Here is an 18,703-nt window from a genome sequence, read left to right on the forward strand (position 1 = left end):
TCCTCCATGAATTTATCTAGTTGTTTTTTGAACACTGTTATAGTGTTGGCCTTTACAGCATCCTCTGGCAAAGAGTTCCACAAGTTGACTTTGTGTTGTGTGAAGAAGTACTTCCTTTTGTTTGTTTTAAACCTGCTGCCTATTATGTTGCATCATAATTCTAGAAAGGATGCAGATAAGGATGGGCTGGAAACAACTCTTCTTAAAATATGGATGGCTGTAATTGTGGTCTTCAGTACTCCAATCAAAACCTCAAGTCCTTTTGTTTTTCTGTTTTAAGACACTTCTTGAAGGCTGCTGCAGTGATGAGATTCTTAATATAAATGAGAGCGGACAATTCATGCTTGATGCAGATTCCACTGCAGTAATCCAAGATATTAAATTGTTAGAAGAGTTGCTGCTTGATTGGAAGATATGGTCTAAAGCACAGGTATTTACCTTCTTTATACAGATAAATAAAATGGATTCCTGTCTAAGAAAAGTACAGTACTTCCTTTTTGTCATCATCCTTACTTAGTCTGAAATGGTTCTCTACATACTTGTTTGGGGATTTGAACAGCTACCAAAATAGTCTGTACCCAGAATAAAACTAAATATAGCACAGATCTGCATGACTGCATTCAGTGTTATAGCAAGGGTATAATTGCAAATCCTTCAATTTTGTTATACATTTTTGGAGAGAGAAGGTGGGTGACGTTATATCTTTTATTGGACCAACTTCTGTTGGCAAGAGAGACTAGCTTTCAAGCTTACCTAGAGCTCTTTAGGTGACCTCAAAGAGAGAACCTCACCCACCCTGTCTCTCCAATACTCTGGGACTAATACGGCTACAACACTGCATACAATTATAATTTTTTGATGTTTTTCATTAACTTTGCAAAACTTGGTATAGACGTTAAAAGAATCTCAAATTTTAAGGATTAAAAACTAAATTATGCCCCTTAACATGCTGCTTCTAGGTCAGAGTTTGGAACTAATTTTTAATTTTCCTCTTCCTTCTTTGCATGCAAATACTGTTAAAAAGCATCTTGATTCAGTTATAACGCTTCATATTACCTTCTTAATCTGTTGAAACTAGGATAGCATCGCCTATAAAATAGAGAGAGGGGGAGATAGAACTGTTACTATATTTGGTGCTGCTTGTTTTATACTATTATTTGTTTTGTTTTTCAGCAAGGTGTTTGGGAAACTCTTTTAGCAGCTCTGGAAATCCTTATCAGAGCTAACCATCACCAACAGATGTTTAACATCAAACAACTGTTAAAAGCTCAAGTGGTGCATCACTTCCTGCTAACGTGTCAGGTTCTGCAGGTACTTTTAATCTTCTTCTCTATTATTTTGTGCTTGGTAAATAATTCCGTTTAAATTAGAAACAAAATGCACCTCATTCTTCAATGTTTTTAGTTTTACTTTTCCAAGGATCCCCATAAAGATTAGTCCTTCCCTTTTCCTACCTTCTAACAGACATTATGAAGTGGTGATATTTTCACCAGAACACATCAGTTGTAGAGGTCATCGGAGGGTGATGCAAGATCCTCTAGTACCCCCAATGGCTGAGTGTAGTGCTACCATTCCTGCCAACCTCAGGAGCAAGGGATGTTGACTCATTCCTATACCCATTGCCACTGGAACATTGCCACTGGAATGCTAAGATGGTCCTTTTATGTCTGGCTTTCAAATTTTTTTTTTTTCTGGGGACCCAGTTGAAGAAAATTGTTGATGCCTGTGACCCAACGGAGCTGGGGATGAGGGGTTCAGAGTGTGGGAGGGGCTCTGAACTGGAGCAGTGGGTTGGGGTGTGGGAGGGGGTCAGGGCTCTGGGCTGGGGCCAGGGATGAGGGGTTTGGGGTGCAGGAAGGATTCCAGGTTTGGGGGGGCTCAGGGCTAGGGCAGGGGATTGGGGGCACAGGGTTGGGGTGCGGACTTATTTCCGGCGGCTCCCAGTCAGCGGCGCAGTTGGGGGTACAGAGGCAGGCTTCCTGCCTGTCCTGGCACCATGGACCACGCTGCACCCCGGAAGTGGCCAGCAGCAAGTCTGGCTCCTAGGCAAAGGTGCGTGATTCTTGCCCGCAGGCACCGGCCTCCACACCCCCCAGTTCCCATTGGCTGGTTTCCAGCCAATGGGAGTGCGGAGCTGGTACTCGGGGCAGGAGCAGCGCGCGGAGCCCCGTGGCCCCCCCGCCTAGGAGCTGGACTCGCTGCTGGCTGTTTCCAGGGTGCAGCGCAGTGTCGAAAAGGTAGCCACTAGCCTGCCTTAGCTGGACAGCACTGCCAACAGGACTTCTAACGTCCCAGTCAGCGGTGCTGACCAGAGCAAGGTGACCCAGCGGTGGGTCACGACCCATGGTTTGAAAAACACTGTTCTATGTAACATCAAATATGTATTAGAGCTTCCATACTGAATATCTATCTAGCTTTACTCTCAAATCACTGTTAAGGAAAAGCACAGGTAGTGCTAGTGTTTTTGTAATCAGCCGTTCTAAGTTTTCGGAAACACAGTTTCAACTTTATTTAACACATAACCATCTGTCACTTTTATATTATTTCCTAAGAAAATGCAATGATACAAATTATTATAGCCTATCCTTAAAGGGGTATGACTATAATATACCTCTTTATTATTGCTATGATGCTAGGATTCTCATTCTATTTGAATAAAGAATTTTGGATTTTTTTAAATGGCTTGACTTGTTTTCATAATCTGAAGTCAAATACTGCCACAAACAGGAGTACCTTTCTTTTAACTATAGTTGCATGCCTCTTAAGAGCATTAATTAGAACATGACATGAAGCTAGATGACTTATTCCTTACAGATGTTCTATTTTAATCTAATCCCATTTTTCCTTTACCATACTCTTCTTAATTACTTTCTCCAGAAACACATACACAGTATTTCCATGTCTGTTGTTACTTCTGTTGCAGCTGTGCATAACTTCCTAGTTTATCTTTTTTTAAGACCATGTTCCCTAGTTGAAGCCTATTATGTAAGGCACTGCTCAAACTCATCTTTTATATAATTTTCAATATCTTCGATTCACATCACTTCCTCCCCTGTTAGAGAAAATTACCTCAAACTCTCTTAACCTTTAAAGCAACTGGGAAGAAAATGACATTTTTTCATCCCATCTGCTCCTTTTGTTTTACATTTTGTTTTACATCTGACTCTCATAGGCTGTGCTTCCCAGTACAGAACCATTTTAGTCTGTCTTGTACAGCACCGAACACATTGTGAGCACTTAACAATTTGATCTAACCAATGCCCTATGCAATAATAGTCTCACTCCTGTGTGTGTGTTATGATTCTAATAAATTATTGTAAGTGGATTTGCCTTTTAAACTTAACTCCTAGAAGAGTTCAGGGAAAAAATAGCAATTGCTAATTTCAAGCACTTCTGTGTTGTAATACAAGTAACATTACTAAGCAGTTGGTCCATAGTCCAGATTAGGGGCCAGATTTACAAAATTAAGTGCCTGAAGAAGAGGCAGTTAGATGCCTACTAGGACTTACAAAAGTGTCTAAATAGTTTGAACTCCTAACTCCCATTTGAAGTCAAAGGCATCTAGTGGGATTTTTGTAAGTCTAACCTTAGGTCTCCTTATTCAGTTAAATAGTTGTACAATTGTAGTTAATATTTCAAAATCTATTAATTATTTTTTATTAGACCTATAGATGTCATTAACATTGCAACTTCAGATTATATATAAGTGCTTCCATGGAAACAAACTTCCATTTTAAAAAAAAGTGTACCTGTGTAACTTGATTAGTATTACAGTTGTGTTTCAGGCATGCTAGTTGCAGGTAATATTGAATGGACACAGTAACTTCTTCCAAGTTAGGTAAAGTATACTAAAACTTTTTCCCGTATCTATTGTATGGAAAAATATAGTGATGCAATAAATTGACAAACTGAGCATTCAGGTAATTTTACCTGTGCATTTCTCTTTCAGGAGCAAAAGGAAGGGCATCTTACATCCCTGCCTCGGGAGGTTTGTAGATCATTTGTGAAAATAATTGAAGAAGTGCTTGGATCTCCCCCAGACCTGGAATTACTGACACTGATCTTCAATTTCCTCTTAGCAGTTCACCCTCCCACTAATACATATGTTTGTCACAATCCCACCAACTTCTACTTTTCCCTGCACATAGGTAGATACAATATTTTGTTTAACCAGAAATAGACTATAAGATGAAATGCCAACCTATTTGATTAAAAATAAAACTAAGCTAATTTTATAAATAGCAGTTCTGTAAATGCCTGTGCTGTACACTACCATGTAATTAATGTTTCTACAAAAGCTACTGAATTGAGTCTTACAACCAAAATTTCTTCTGATACATTATAACTACTTTGATTCTATCAAAAAAGATTCTTTAATTGGACTTCATATTTTGCATGATACCTGGTTGGGTTCTTCGTTTTAAACCCCCAAAGACAATATATATTAATAATTAGTGGCTATATTTTATACTTCATTTTCATCTTTGACAGCTATTAATAATTCTAAAAAGTAAACTCCTGTGAGGTTGGTAAACGATCTGTCTTACAGATGGGGAAACTATTTGGCTTTGGGCAAGTCATTTACAAGTTAGTCTATCACTTATAGAATCTTCCAGTTCCTGGCCTCTGATGATGTACTTGGAAGACTAGATTAGGGTTCTCTGTGGATCACACATACTGAATGTGTGAATGCACCACAGTACCAATTTACTGAAAATTACAGCCTATGCAACAGTAGGTAATAAGAGCTTGGCCAGCTATTTTCACATGACTAAAATCATGTTAAGTGACATCTCATAAATAGTTTGCAGGGAACAGTTGAGTTCCATGCATTTTAGCTGGTAATAATGGAAAACTGACATTGTTCCTTTAAATTGACACACATGGGGTTGTCTGCAACATGTTAACAGTACATCTCCTTTGAGAACCGCCTGTCTAGATCCACCACATTGGAATGTATGCAAGCTTGTAACCTTCTAGATGGCACTGTCCAGTGGGAGCCACATGTACATCCTTTCACAGCATCAAATGTTCAGGTTCAAGGGTATGAACCATCCACAGTCCCAAATGCATTTCGTATTCTTCAGTCGCCTCTTTATTATTCTCAGTACCCTTTCTCCTATCAGAAACCATTTCTGTTCAATAAAAACAAATTATAGTTTGAGTTAATTGTTGTTCCCTCAAGTCTATTATGTCATGGGTCTGTCATGGTTTTGACTGAAGTAGATCTGCTTTAGGGACACTAATTTCCTACAGGATTTTCAGGCAGCCACATTAGTTTACCCTACAGGGTTCTTCATATTCAATCATCCTACTGTTAAGAGTTTTTTGAAAGGGCTAGCTTGCACCTTCTCTTCAGCGTTCTGTATAAACACGGTGCATTTACCTCTACCTGAAAGGTCTCTTTAAGTTCCATCTAAACTAATCTTCTGGTATGTCTGCGTTTCAATCTGAAGGTGTACTTTCCAGCTCTGATTGAACTAGCACTCTAAAAATAGAAATGTAGCTGTGGCAGTGCAAGTGGTGATAAGGGCTTGCTACCCTAGCACGTTCGTAGTTTCTTGGACTGGTACATACTTGGGGCAGTTAGCCCCTTCCAGTTCTTATGTTTTAGCAGTTGCATTTCTATTTTTAATGTGCAAGTTTAATTTGAGCTAGCATAAGGTGCCTCTTCAAGCTGCAAATTATACCTCCAGGTCAAAGTTTAGACATACTCTCAGTTTACCAGTTCCCCAAAACTATTATAAATCATGTGCAATGTTCTGTACATCATGCTAACTTGTATAATTTGGACAATTGCTTAACTGGTTCATTATTTCCAACAAGATTTGCAAATTAAGAGGATTCTATTGTACTTAAAACAAACTATACTAGAATTTTAATTCATTTTAAATACATTATTTTGAACTTCAATAATTTTTAATGAGATTGGTTGACAGTGATGTAAAATTCATATTTAGGGAAGACAGAGTGGACAACTAAATAGCTGGAAGGGATCCAGTCAGAGGATCCCTCAGAGATGAGGCAGGAGAGAGGAAAGAGAGAGATCCTTCAAATTGCAACTAATCACATGACAAGGTTCCTTTTGCTCAAGATTACTATAGTCAAGTATCCTTCTGAGCTATCAGTGGAAGACATCCAGTGATCTCCTGGCACCACTCAGTTAGAGAAAATGAACACAGAAGTGTTTGAAAGTGGGTGAAGTTAGGAAATTTGTAATCCAGAACAGGCCTGTAGTCTGTAGTAGCAAATCATTACTGTACTAAACAAAATGGGTACAGGCTTCTAAAATCTCTTTTCTGTAAAGAAGCATTTTTTACATCTATAAAAATGTAAAATACATTTTATAGATTATTTCTAATTAAAGTTGGCATTCCCAAGATTTTTGCCAGCATCTATCTTGTTGACATTGTAGATATGTAGTTTTGAAAATAGTGAAACTTTGTGGTGTAAATATTAAATGCGTTGAGCCAAATTTTCAGACCATACTCTACTGTTGCAGATGCATTTACTTTGCATGTCCAGTTTGGGTAGTTAGTTCTCTGCTTGAATGGTGTGCAGTTGTTGGCATTTGCACTCCAACATGACTCCATGTACATCTTTATTAGCACAGAATTAGAGCCCACTTCTGATAGTTTGAGGCTTGGTTCATCTGGTAAAGGAACTAATTTTTTTGTGGGGGAAGAGGATTAGGGAGGGGTGTCATTATTTGATTTCACAAAATTTTCAGCAAGATGGCTACTAGCAGTTAGCTTGGAAATGCTATTTTTAAACGTACAAGTTTGAGAACCATTTCAGAATATTTTCACTGAGAGGAATATTCTAAAAATTCTCTTAGTGAGAAGTATAACACCACTATACTGAACAAAAGTAGAATTCTTTCATTCTCAAGTGTGTTTCTTAAATGTGGAAGGAAAGTGCTTGGCTCATTAAACCTTGCAGTGATATGTTATGAATCTTAACTTTGACTTGTTTTCTGTGTTTTTTAATTTGCCAAGAAAAAAAACTTGCGTAGAGTTAAGTCATTGTTCCTCCCACCCCCTTTTTTCCCCCCTAGATGGCAAGATTTTTCAGGAAAAGGTCCAATCGATCAAGTACCTGAGAAATTCCAGCATTAGTGGAAAATCAATTGACAGTCCTACATATTTAACTACAAGTCCAGCTGGATTTACTGCTTCACCATTGGGAGGTAAAATATTTATTTTACATACCTGCTGCTAGAAAAGCATATGCTCAATTTCTGGGTTTGGCAATGAAGCAAGGGAAAAGGCTGCAACTGTTTACAGAGGTGGAACTTAGGTGAATGGTGGCAAAGTTGGCTTAAATTCAGTCCGTTGGTGCAAAATAACTAAGATTGTATCAGTGTTTTATAACTTGAGCATGGTGAGAAATGATGATTTTCGCCATTTTTAATTTAGTATAAAATAGAAAATCAGCATTTGATTATGCAGTGAGTACAATAATACACTTTCTGTATCTGAGACAAAGTAGGAAAACCTATTAGGAGCAACTTATTCCAGGTATATCCCAAATTGTGTGACTTAGATGACCAGCAAGTTACTTGCCTGAGAGAGAATTGTCAAGAGTTTTTTTTATTACAGTACACTATTCCAGTTGAGCTTTAAAATGTAAAAAGTTTGTAGTCAGTGAGATTTCATTCTCTTCATGTATGAGTGCTAAACATACTATAGTTATGCAAAGGAGATTGGATAGGGGCTAGTTAATAACCCTCACCCTTTCTCAGAATAACTGATGCTACTGTTGTGATTTCAATGCAACATTTTAGCATAAAGAGTACAAATTAGTAATTTTCACACTTTCCAACAAATCATAAGTCACTCCAGCAAAAATTAAGTGCCCACTTTTTATTAACCAGTATGGGAAAAGTGCTCTAGACTTCTGGAATTTTAAAATGTAGTCTTTCAATGTATATTACGCACATTTTCAAACAAATATCATCCCTGGATCAAAATTTAAAGTTGGGTCAAAAAAAATCTTGCACTGGAACTATCAGTGCAGCCTTAACTATGAAGTTAATTTACATCCACAATGAGGTATAATTATTGGCTAAAACTGCAGGACCCAAACAATTTAGGCAACATGTACGAGGGAGATGTGATTTGCTTCCATTTCTCACTTCCTATTTGCGACTGTTGCAATTTCTATAATATAAAACCCAACAGTACCACATACCTGACCAATATAATACATTTTGCAGTTAATGTTGAAGCAGTTCTTCCCTTGTGAAAAGCATATTACAAGTTAGCTCTTCAGATGTTATGTACCTGCTAGTTTGAGACTTGACTGTCTATTAAAAAAAAGGTGATATGCCTTTCACTTTGCTTAGAACCATGCCATGAAATGTTGCAATCTCCTCATAAGTTTTTGTTTTTGTTTTGTTTTTTGCATTAATACTAGTCATTTTATGTTCTCTTACATGAGGTCCTAAACAATTATAAATTATAGTTCAGTACAAGTTATTTCTTGCTATATAAAGAATGTTATCCATTCATCTGTCACAGATGAATGTTACAGACAGGTCTTCCTCAGATTGTTGCAAAAATATGTGATATTCCTGAGGGCTGCACATTTGCATTTGCATCTCTGATTTAGCTGCAAGATGTGTAAAACCACCCAAGCAACCAGCTCTGTACTGACTGCTGGAGGGACTTCATATGTATCTATTATTTCAGCAAGTGTCAGACAGTGCTTAGGAATGCATTCCTGATATGCTGACTTCAGACAGAAGTATTAGCTGGTGTATCATTCTAAAACCTTTTTGGTCAAATTGCATCTTTTTTGATTATAGAAATATTGCATTAGATACTCAGATCTAACATCCTTTTATGAAGACTGTAGTGTCCTAGCACAACAATATTTTTGTGCAATACTTGCTGATAGTCCTTCAAATACTTAACTTCTACATTTAAAAACTGATTTTTCTGTGAATACAGAGTGGAAAGAAGGCTCACAGACTCCAAAGAGGAGACAGAGTAAAATATCTGGAATAAGACAAATTAAGATGAACTGGGAGTTAGTATACAGAAGTAGTTGAAGATGCAATATTTATCTTTAGTTTACATTTATCATTCAGTAAAAGTAGACAGAGACTAATCCAGTTTTAGATGTTGCATGTTTGTGCCTCTGAGATCAGAGTTGCGCCTTTAAACATTAGCGATCTATATACACAACTTTACTTATTCAACATTTGGCCATATTCAAACACTTAATCTTTTAGGGTATTTTTTTTTTATTTAAAGCTTTAGTCATGTATTTGTTCAGGGTTTTATTGCCAACTGACTTAACTGAAGGGATCAGATATAACAGAACATACCTTCTAGAATCTGCTATTTAAGTGGTTATATCTTTAAATCAAAACAAAATTAGAAGGACCAAAAAAAGACCATTCTGCTTTGTGAAAATTAACTTATATATACATTATTTTATTGCAATATGCTGTAACTCATGTAAACTGAATATTCTGTCTTTGAAATCAAATGTCTCAATAGTTGAGCAAACTTTATGGCCTGCTATGCCAAGTGAATCTGTTCATAGTTGATTTAATGTTTGGGGCGGGGGCAGAAACTGGGATTGTCAGTATAATAAGCCAAAAGGCACATTACTTTGTGCATTTTGTGGATATGTTAGTTGGTGGTGAAACAGAACATTAACATTTCTAATGTGGTTTCTAATACAAAATAGATGCTAAGAGTATTTTGTGTTCTCTTCCCCAGGAAACATTATTTCCAAGATTAGCGTACCACAGATAATACTCTCTCAGGCACTTCAACGGCGTTGCAAAAGCCTACCAGCATCTCCTACTTCCTCACCACAAGTGCATCCAAAAAGGCTACCTGGGAGCTTGGGTAGAAGTATTGATGACTTGCAGGAAGTTCGGGAGAGGGACTCTGTTGATCCACAGGAAAAAAAAATTTTTGTGGAAAGCTCTGAAACATTAAAAAGGGTACAGGAGGAACTCTTTGTCAGCAGCTGTGAGTCTGCAAAAACAGTTTGTGACTCAGAGTTAACATCTGCTGAAGCATTGGTTGACATTTCAAAAGAAGAACTAGAATTATCTGAGAACAAAGAGCTAAATGCAGAACTGAAAAGTAAAGAGGATGATGGTGCTGCAGTTGAATCATTGTTGCGCCGTCCTGACAATCTGAAGGGGCTGCCTTCATTTCAGAAAAGTCAAAATAATTTTGCAGGCTTGGGTCTAGCGTTTTCTGCTCAGAGTGGATCATCCTCCATTGCTTGCTGGCCAAGCCTCACTGATAGGAGTGGACTTCCTGAAGACTGGGAAAGTCTTACCTTCTCTTCAGTTAGTGAACAGACCTTTAAAAGATCTGAAAGACCTGATTATAGGTATGCACACTTTTTTTGTTTTTTTAAAGAAACCTACAATACCTCAACATTCCAGAAATAATTCTAATAGTACAGTAATTTCTGCCATAACATATAGAATAGTTTCTCATTGACTTGACAAATATTTTGTGGTTCTTGCTCTGGACTACATATTTTGTAAAAAATAGCCAATAAGTGTGAAATGTAGTGTTGCATCTGTAGTGAAAGCTTGCAAATATATTCATTAAACTAGTAGTATGCTAGAAAATTGCTTTTGTTTCAAATTCCACATTATTTAGCTAATCCCTGCCTTGAAGGGTTAACTGTTTGTATGATGCCTAGCACAGTGGGGCCTTGAACTTGACTGAAACCTTCGGACACTACTGTAATACAAATAACTCTGCTCATGTTGCCCTCTACTGACTGCAGTCAAGAATTAAGCCCTAAAAAAAGGACGAAGAGGAGAGTGTTGGGAAGAGTTTGGGGAAATACCTTTGTCAGACAGTCATTAGTCTGACCTTTGTCTAGCTATACTGAAAGAAGGACAGGAGACTCTTGATATGGTTTTAATCATGCCACAACTTTATTATTAGATGTCTGGGACTACCCAGCAGATAAACGTGTACAGTGCAGGTATCCTCATGTTCTTTCAATATCTACTCAGGGAAGTTCTGCCAGCCCCCTCTCTTTCCATCCAGGTTTCCCATCCAACCCATTGCTGGGATCTTGAAGGAGGGCTAAGGTGGGCTATAAGAAAAGGGGGTTGGCTCCCTGCCAGACCAGTCATAGGAGCCCCAAGCCTCCCCATTCCGCTCCTTTAACTAGCACTTCCCTTTTAAGTCCTTTACCAAGCCATTTATCCAGTCACTATACACCCCTCCCCCCATGGAGTACCTGCACTGAACATCTGCCCCACACTTACATAATGATTTGCAAGATATAGCCTAACTTCCTTCACTCAGCATAACAAAGCCCCCCCAACCCACTGTGGTGAAAGCTCTGGGGAAGGTTTAACACCCCCCCCCCACACACACACACACACTCTACCTAAGCCAAGCTGGTGGTGAAGGAAAAATTCCTTCCCAGCCCCCTAAAAAGGAGTGGCTTCACCTGCTCTTGGAGAAAAAAAGGCTTCTCGTGCCCAGGTTTGCCCCTTTTCAACCACTCAGCCCTTCCAGGGGATGAATCAGCATCACCATGCTGACCCACTCCCTTTTGAAGCAGCTTTTGAGCCTCTCCGACCCCCCTGTAAAGCACTGTTCCTTCTCATTCTGCAAGCTGGACAACACCCCTTTCCCCCTGTGCGCTTAAAGGTGCGGTGTGGTCACTTTCTCCCTGCAGGTAGCCTGTAATGGCATTTATACACGCCTATGGTTTATAGGCAATTCGATATAGTAATAGCACATTTTCCTCTTTGTTTTCAGATCCACAGAAGATTGCCTTGTGCTTATATGCTGTGGATTGTATGACCTCTTACGTGGAGTTCTTTTAATCTTGCCAGATATCATGCTAGAAGATGTGATAGACAAACTTATTCAGCCTGACACTCTTATCGTTCTTGTGAACCATCCATCTCCTCTCATACAACAAGGAGTCATTAAAGTAGGAGTATATACAGTCTAAATGTTTGCAACTTAGATAAGCATATAAACCAGCTCACTTGAATATATGCAAAGTTTGATCTAAGATGTTCTTTATATGCAGATTGTTAGCAAAAATAAGATTGACTTCTTTATTATATTCCCCTAGTTTTATCCCCACAAAGCCTTTTTAAAACTGAGTTGATTATATCTAGATGTTAGAGAATTTCTTCATAAAAAGTATCTTTTCAATTGATAGTTAAACTATAGAATCATAGAATATCTGGGTTGAAAGGGACCTCAGGAGGTCATTTAGTCCAACCGCCTGCTCAAAGCAGGACCAATCCCCAAACAGATTTTTGCCCCAGATCCCTAAATGGCCCCCTCAAGGATTGAACTCACAACCCTGAGTTTAGCAGGCCAATGCTCAAACCACTGAGCTGTCAAATTTATATAAGTTAGAGATAACAAAAGAAATCAAATCCTATAATGGGAGCAAATAGCACATAAAAATGGGAGTAACATGGTAGAAAAATAAATGACCATCCTTCAGTACGGGTAGTGCATCAAAAAAAAATTATTTCCTCCAGTGTTTGCTTAGTCCTGAAATCCTTCCTCAAGATAGAGTTCCCATTGCAGTCAGTGTGACTCTTGCCTGGGTATTAACTTAAACTGACTGTGGGTTTTATCTTGATTTTTGTCAGAGTGGTTTTGCTCTTCTTATGAAGAGGGAAAACAGTTTGCAGTGGAGAATTTTGCTCTTGAGGCAGGGCCTACGGAGTAGCTTTGGCGTGTAGTTTGAAGAGGAACTTCAAAGATTTAGTTAAAAAGATGGATGGATAGATAAATACAAAGTAAAACCACTTAAGTCACCAATCAGTAACAATTTAGATAAAATGTAAAATAAATTTTTAATATTATACATTTTTTTGTTCAGTTTTTTCATATAAATAAATATAATTAGCTAGCTAGCTAGACCTATGAGGGAAGACTGAAACAATTGGGTTTGTTTAGTCTGGAAAAGAGAAGAATGAGAGGGGGGACATAAGTTTCAAGTACATAAAAGGTTATTACAAGGAGGAGGAAGAAGAATTGTTCTTAACTCCTGAGGATAGGACAAGAAGCAATGGGCTTAAATTGTGGCAAAGGAGGTTTAGATTGGACATTAGGAAAAACTTCCTAACTGTCAGGGTGGTAAAGCACTGGAATAAATTTCCTAGGAAGGTTGTGGAATCTCCATCATTGGAGATTTTTAAGAGCAGGTTAGACAAACACCTGTCAGGGATGGTCTAGATAATACTTAGTCCTGCCATGAGTGCAGGGGACTGGACTAGATGACCTCCGGAGGTCCCTTCCACTCCTATGATTCATTGAGGTCAATGGAAAGTGCAAACACAATCAAAGGAAAGAATTTGTCACTTAATTTGGAATCTGAAAATTTTTAAATCTTCCTTTCTGAATGGAACATGTTGCAAACAAGAATATTTAAATTTCCAAGGAAAAAATGCATAAAAATATTTAATCTTGAATCAAAATTGTGCATTTCTTTCTAGTTGTTGGATGCATATTTCAACAGAGCAACCAGGGAACAAAAGGAAAAATTCTTAAAGAATCGTGGCTTCTCCTTGTTAGCCAACCAGTTGTATCTTCACCAAGGAACTCAGGAACTTGTGGAGTGCTTTTTGGAAATGCTCTTTGGTCGATCTGTTGGTCTTGATGAAGAGTAAGTATTGCTTTTCTTCAGCATTCAGAAGATGCACTGTTTTAGTTCAAGCAATGATATTGAGTTGTCTTCTCATGGCAAGGATATAATTGCATTTGAGTCCCACCATATTTTCAACAGCAGACAGCCTTATAAACAGTTCCTCACCAAAAATGCTTCTGATTGCAAGTTTATTGGAACTCTAAAAACTCAGTTTATCTCAGTTTTCCCTTAATTACCAGAACATGGTGCACCTTCACTTGACCTTTCATGAGGAGAGGGAGCCCCATATCTTTGTTCAATATTGAGGCCTCTCTACATCCTTTGAACTTACCATATTCTGTTTAGCCCTTGCCATTCTCCAGTCAGAGCCCATAGACTCTGGGCAATATTAACAACTCAAACACCACCATAGATCCTGCCTACCAAAATGTGACAACTAGCTAGAAAAAAAATTCGGTGCCAGCTGCTACCCTAATCTGCATCTGAATCAAAATCTCTAGATTTTTCTTTAGTGTCATCTCCACAAATTATATTACATCAGGGATCGGCATCCTTTGGCACGCGGCCCGTCAGGGTAAGCCTGCTGGCGGGCTGGGCCGGTTTGTTTATCTGCCGCGTCCGCAGGTTCAGCCGATCGCAGCTCCCACTGGCTGCGGTTCGCTGCTCCAGGCCAACGGGGGCTGTGGGAAGCAGCGTGGAAGCTGCGATCGGCCGAACCTGCGGGCACGGCAGGTAAACAAACCAGCCTGGCCCGCTAGGGGGCTAAAGGTTGCCAATCCCTGTACTACATCCTTGTACCACAAAGAGGCAGAATCCCATGGAAGCACTGCAGAAAGAGAAAATCTCACTTTAAGCAGGCCATTCTGCCAAATCGGTGGGAAGTAATTTTTCTCTGAATATATGGCTAGTCAGACCCTTCTATTTAATGCTGCAGAGATCTAACGATAAGGAGAGTCAACATCCAGGTATAGCCAAAGGCCCACAATCTGCCAATCAGGAAAAAGCTCTTGCTTCAGTTGCCTACTATAGTGCAAGATCAGTACTCACAGATTATTTCCTACATATACCAGAAGTTAACCACTCATGCTAATAGGAAGCTTTGAACCTGCCAGATGTCATACCAGCCCCAAGAAGGAAAGCAGACCTCTCCTCAGAAAGGACTGAGGTGGATGGGGATGAGACTTAGCCTTTTAGGAATCCGCTATGATGCTTACTTCAGAATATATTAGTCTTGGTGTGGTACAATGATCTATTTTTAATGGTAATTTAATTTCCTCTTCCATTATGTGATAGAAAGTCCTAATGCAAGGACTGTAGTTCAATTTATGGCTTCTGGAGTTGAAATGAACAAGAGGTATTCATCCTTGATATAATTAGTTTCAGCAGTAATGAATACAGTATATCAAAGCCTCCTCTTGGTCAGTGGATTATTTTATTACAGCAAACCCAGACCTCATTTCGTGACAGTGGCACTGCAAGCTGCAATATTTTATTATGAGAAATAGAATGAGTCATAAGAAAACTTTTGTGCCACTGGCTTTTAGTAAAAGCTGAAATTCAGATTTTTCTGTTTATGAAATGTGTAGTGTAAACCTATTTGTAGTAGCTAAACTTCATTAATATCTCTTTTTTTAGGGGTCTCATTTCCCTGTAAGCCTTCCAAACATTTTTTTTAATTCTTATTACCATTAACAGATTAGATAAGCATTGCCACTGACATGAAATGAAATGCCATGGAAATCACTCCCATCCCCTGGCCAGTACATAACAGTTAGCATAGAGACTCCTTAGTATTCATAATCTTTTCAATAATTCAAAATTCAGTTGTGCATACTGTGATGATTATTTTAAGGACAGATGATGAATTCCTATTTGTTTCTATTTTAATAGATTTGACATGGAAGATGTAAAAAATGCTGGACTTTTTCAAAAATGGTGTGTCATTCCTGTTCTGGGACTTGTAGAGAATTCCCTCTATGACAACGTACTGCTGCATAATTCCTTTTGCCTTCTGCTACAAATCATAAATTCCTGCTCTAAAATGGCAGACATGCTGCTTGATAATGGTTTGCTGTATGTGCTGTGTAATACTTTAGCAGCCCTTAATGGCCTAGAAACAAAGTAAGTGTTGCATTACTTGAATATTTCAGATTCACTCTAAAAACAATTTACAAGTTCACACTAGATTATTTTAAGCATGATTTTATTTATATACACACATACACCCTTCTAATTATTTTTCAATGGGGTATGATTCTGAAATGAAAATCAGGCCCAGTGTATTTAATGCCTTGCTTCACTTATGCTTAAGAGGCACTTCTTTTTAATAGCTGTGTGTGTGTGCTCTTTTCTTCTCCAAAAAAAAAGTCTCATACTTTTGTGTGTGTGTGTGTGTGTGTGTGTGTGTGTGTGTGTGTGTGTGTGTGTGTGTGTCTAATTTTGGAAACTCTTGTAAAATCTCGTCCATTTGAGAACTTGTTAAAGCAAGAAATGTAGGTTTTTTCATTAGTTACCACATTTTTCAAGCGCTTCTTTTGAAAACTTACCTAGCAAAAAGTGTTTTGTCCAGTTACCATGGCAATGACTTATTAATTTGGGGGGAGGGAGCAAGTGCTTAAATTCCATTGACTGATGGGATTTAGGCATGTGCCTAAGTGCCTTGTTAAATAGGTTTAAATTTAAGCATGTGCATAATTGCTTTATCAGGCCATAACTTGCAGATTTTATGGAATCTTTTATGACATTAACTTAGATATAATCAATAGTAGAGAATTGACATTTTGTACAGAATTCTAGTACAAAGTATCTATTATTACAGCTCTAAATCACTCTTGTTTTTTCAGATAACTTGGTCATACATTTTTGTAATAGACATTTCGCAGTCTTAAATTCAGTTGAAGAAATTAGATATTGTACTTTAATTTGTACCCACAGCAGTCGTCTCCTGGTGAGCCATAGTTGTACATTGGATCAATGGATAATGCTATGCTTAGTCTTAAAGTAAATTTAGTCTTAAAATCTGTCTCATTCATCATGGCAGTTCTTAAAACCTCGTTAATTTTCACTGTGTATTTGTCTAACATTTCCATTGTGCAATTCATCTGTAAATGGTAGCTAACAAATTTGTTGAATTAGATGAGTTAAATAGCTAATCTACCTTCCAGTAAAATAAATGTACAAGTTGTGGTAGTGTCTGAGAGTTTTTGATAGTCTTTTCAAAATAGAGGATTTTCAAATGCAATGAACCAATGTTAGAAGATTTAAACATGGGACAGTTTGAATGCAAAACTGGGAGGAGGAAAAACGTTCAAGAATCCTCCTGGCCCCTCTCATTTTCTCCATATTGGATCTGACTTATTGTAGAGAGGACAAGGAATTTGGCTTGGCTAGCTGCTCTGAGGCTCATCCCATTCCTTGCCCAGCTGGCTCTTATGTCTGCTATGCTGTGCATGCTGAGGGAATGACATAGGCAAGGAGCCAGATGAGTTTACAGCAGAGCAGAGTCCTAGCTTCTGGGAGGTAGTGGCCACTGTGGGCAAGGAGGTCACTGCTAAAAGCATGCCTTTCAACTTACCAAGCCTCAACTGTGGGGTGCAGTTTGTAACAAAGACCCAAAATAAGGGACACAACAAAATTATTCATGTAGGAAATAAAAATTTGATTAATTTCTTTAGTATAAAGGACTTACAGTCATAGTTCTTTACTTTTGATGTAAATGATGTTCAGCAATTAAACTAAGGGGGTCATTACATTTGTGTAGCACCTAGGAAACTTTGAGACTTAAATGAGCAATGTCCTTCACTGAAAGACAGAGATGGGACTAAAGAACTGAAAGTCAGGTATTTTCCTTGTCTCGGGCCATGATTCCCAGGTTGGGAAACCCAGATGTAAGTCACACTATACTATGCAAATAAACATCAATCATGGACAAGAAGCAATAGCATTCTACTAAAAATGTGATCTGTGGCTGACCTGCAGGAACAACTAGATGCAGTTTACAGAAGAGATGCAGTTTACATAAGAATAGTCTGCTACTCCCATCCAAAGAATAGCTGCACTGTTCACGATCTAATAATGCACTAAGTTTACTCAAAAAAGCTGATATGTTTAAAAATATTTTACATACTTCCTTTTTGAAATCTAAACAGAGGAGAAAGTAAAACTGTTTGCCCCTGTGTTCAGTTACTATGGCGCAGAACAAATATTCAAAATTTTGAATGTTCAGTATAACACTAATTTATGGTTGCAAAACTGGAGAGAATGGTACAGTGTTTAAAGTTCAATAATTTGAGAACTTTATAATTCAGATCTGTTCTTCACTTAATGTAAGTCATTTGCTTTCAAGACCATTATATGGAACTTTATTCTTAACACTGGGATCTCTTCCAAAGATTTTTCGGTGTCTACTTTTTCTGAACTAAAACATAGCTAATGTTGCCTTTTATGTGTCAACAGTTTGTTTCCCGTCTTCAGCAGTATCAGATTAAGTGTGGCAGTGTTTGGATTTTGTAACATTATCTGTAAATTACTTTTCCTTCTACTAACCATACCAAGTACTGTGTTAATTTTTTGTATTCATATGAAACAATCAGAATTAAAATGGCACTATTTGTAGTAATTATATCTGACTTTGTTTACAGCATTCCTTTGAATGACTACAAGCTACTTGTGTGTGATATACAACAATTACTAGTAGCAGTCACAATTCATGCCTGCAGTTCCTCAGGTTCTCAGTATTTTCGTGTTATTGAGGACCTCATTGTATTACTAGGACATCTTCAAAATAATAAAAATGAGAAGACACAAAGTAAGTCATAAGCTTTCATTTCCACAGGATTTGAAAATGTAACTGCTAACTTTCTCATAGGAATATCCTCTGTGAAATCTATCACAAAAAGGGTTAATTGTTAGAGTTGATGGGGTACCTGGTTGTGTACAGGGCCGGCTCTAGGCACCAGCAAAACAAGCTGATGCTTGGGGCGGCACGGCCGGCGCCAGAATGCTGCCCCTAAAAATGTGCCCCAGCCGCCCTAGCTCACCTCCGCTGCTGCTGCCACGGCGCGCGAAACAGCCG

The 18,703-nt window shown here is 38.2% G+C and overlaps 1 protein-coding gene across 1 annotated transcript in view; it reads left to right on the forward strand.

Moving 5' to 3' along the window:
• The window catches only part of LYST (lysosomal trafficking regulator), a 127,226-nt gene that overhangs the window by 46,599 nt on the left and 61,924 nt on the right, over nucleotides 1-18,703 (forward strand). Inside the window, exons 15-23 of the mRNA XM_029911041.1 lie at nucleotides 281-430; nucleotides 1,174-1,311; nucleotides 3,950-4,148; nucleotides 7,058-7,189; nucleotides 9,735-10,365; nucleotides 11,769-11,946; nucleotides 13,478-13,647; nucleotides 15,520-15,750; nucleotides 18,270-18,436. Of these exons, the coding sequence (XP_029766901.1) occupies nucleotides 281-430; nucleotides 1,174-1,311; nucleotides 3,950-4,148; nucleotides 7,058-7,189; nucleotides 9,735-10,365; nucleotides 11,769-11,946; nucleotides 13,478-13,647; nucleotides 15,520-15,750; nucleotides 18,270-18,436 (1,996 nt within the window). The remainder of the gene's footprint in view (nucleotides 1-280; nucleotides 431-1,173; nucleotides 1,312-3,949; nucleotides 4,149-7,057; nucleotides 7,190-9,734; nucleotides 10,366-11,768; nucleotides 11,947-13,477; nucleotides 13,648-15,519; nucleotides 15,751-18,269; nucleotides 18,437-18,703) is intronic.

Source organism: Terrapene carolina, unplaced genomic scaffold (genome assembly GCF_002925995.2).
Source record: "Terrapene carolina triunguis isolate 2854851 unplaced genomic scaffold, T_m_triunguis-2.0 Scaffold85, whole genome shotgun sequence".
Lineage (NCBI taxonomy): Eukaryota > Metazoa > Chordata > Testudines > Emydidae > Terrapene > Terrapene triunguis.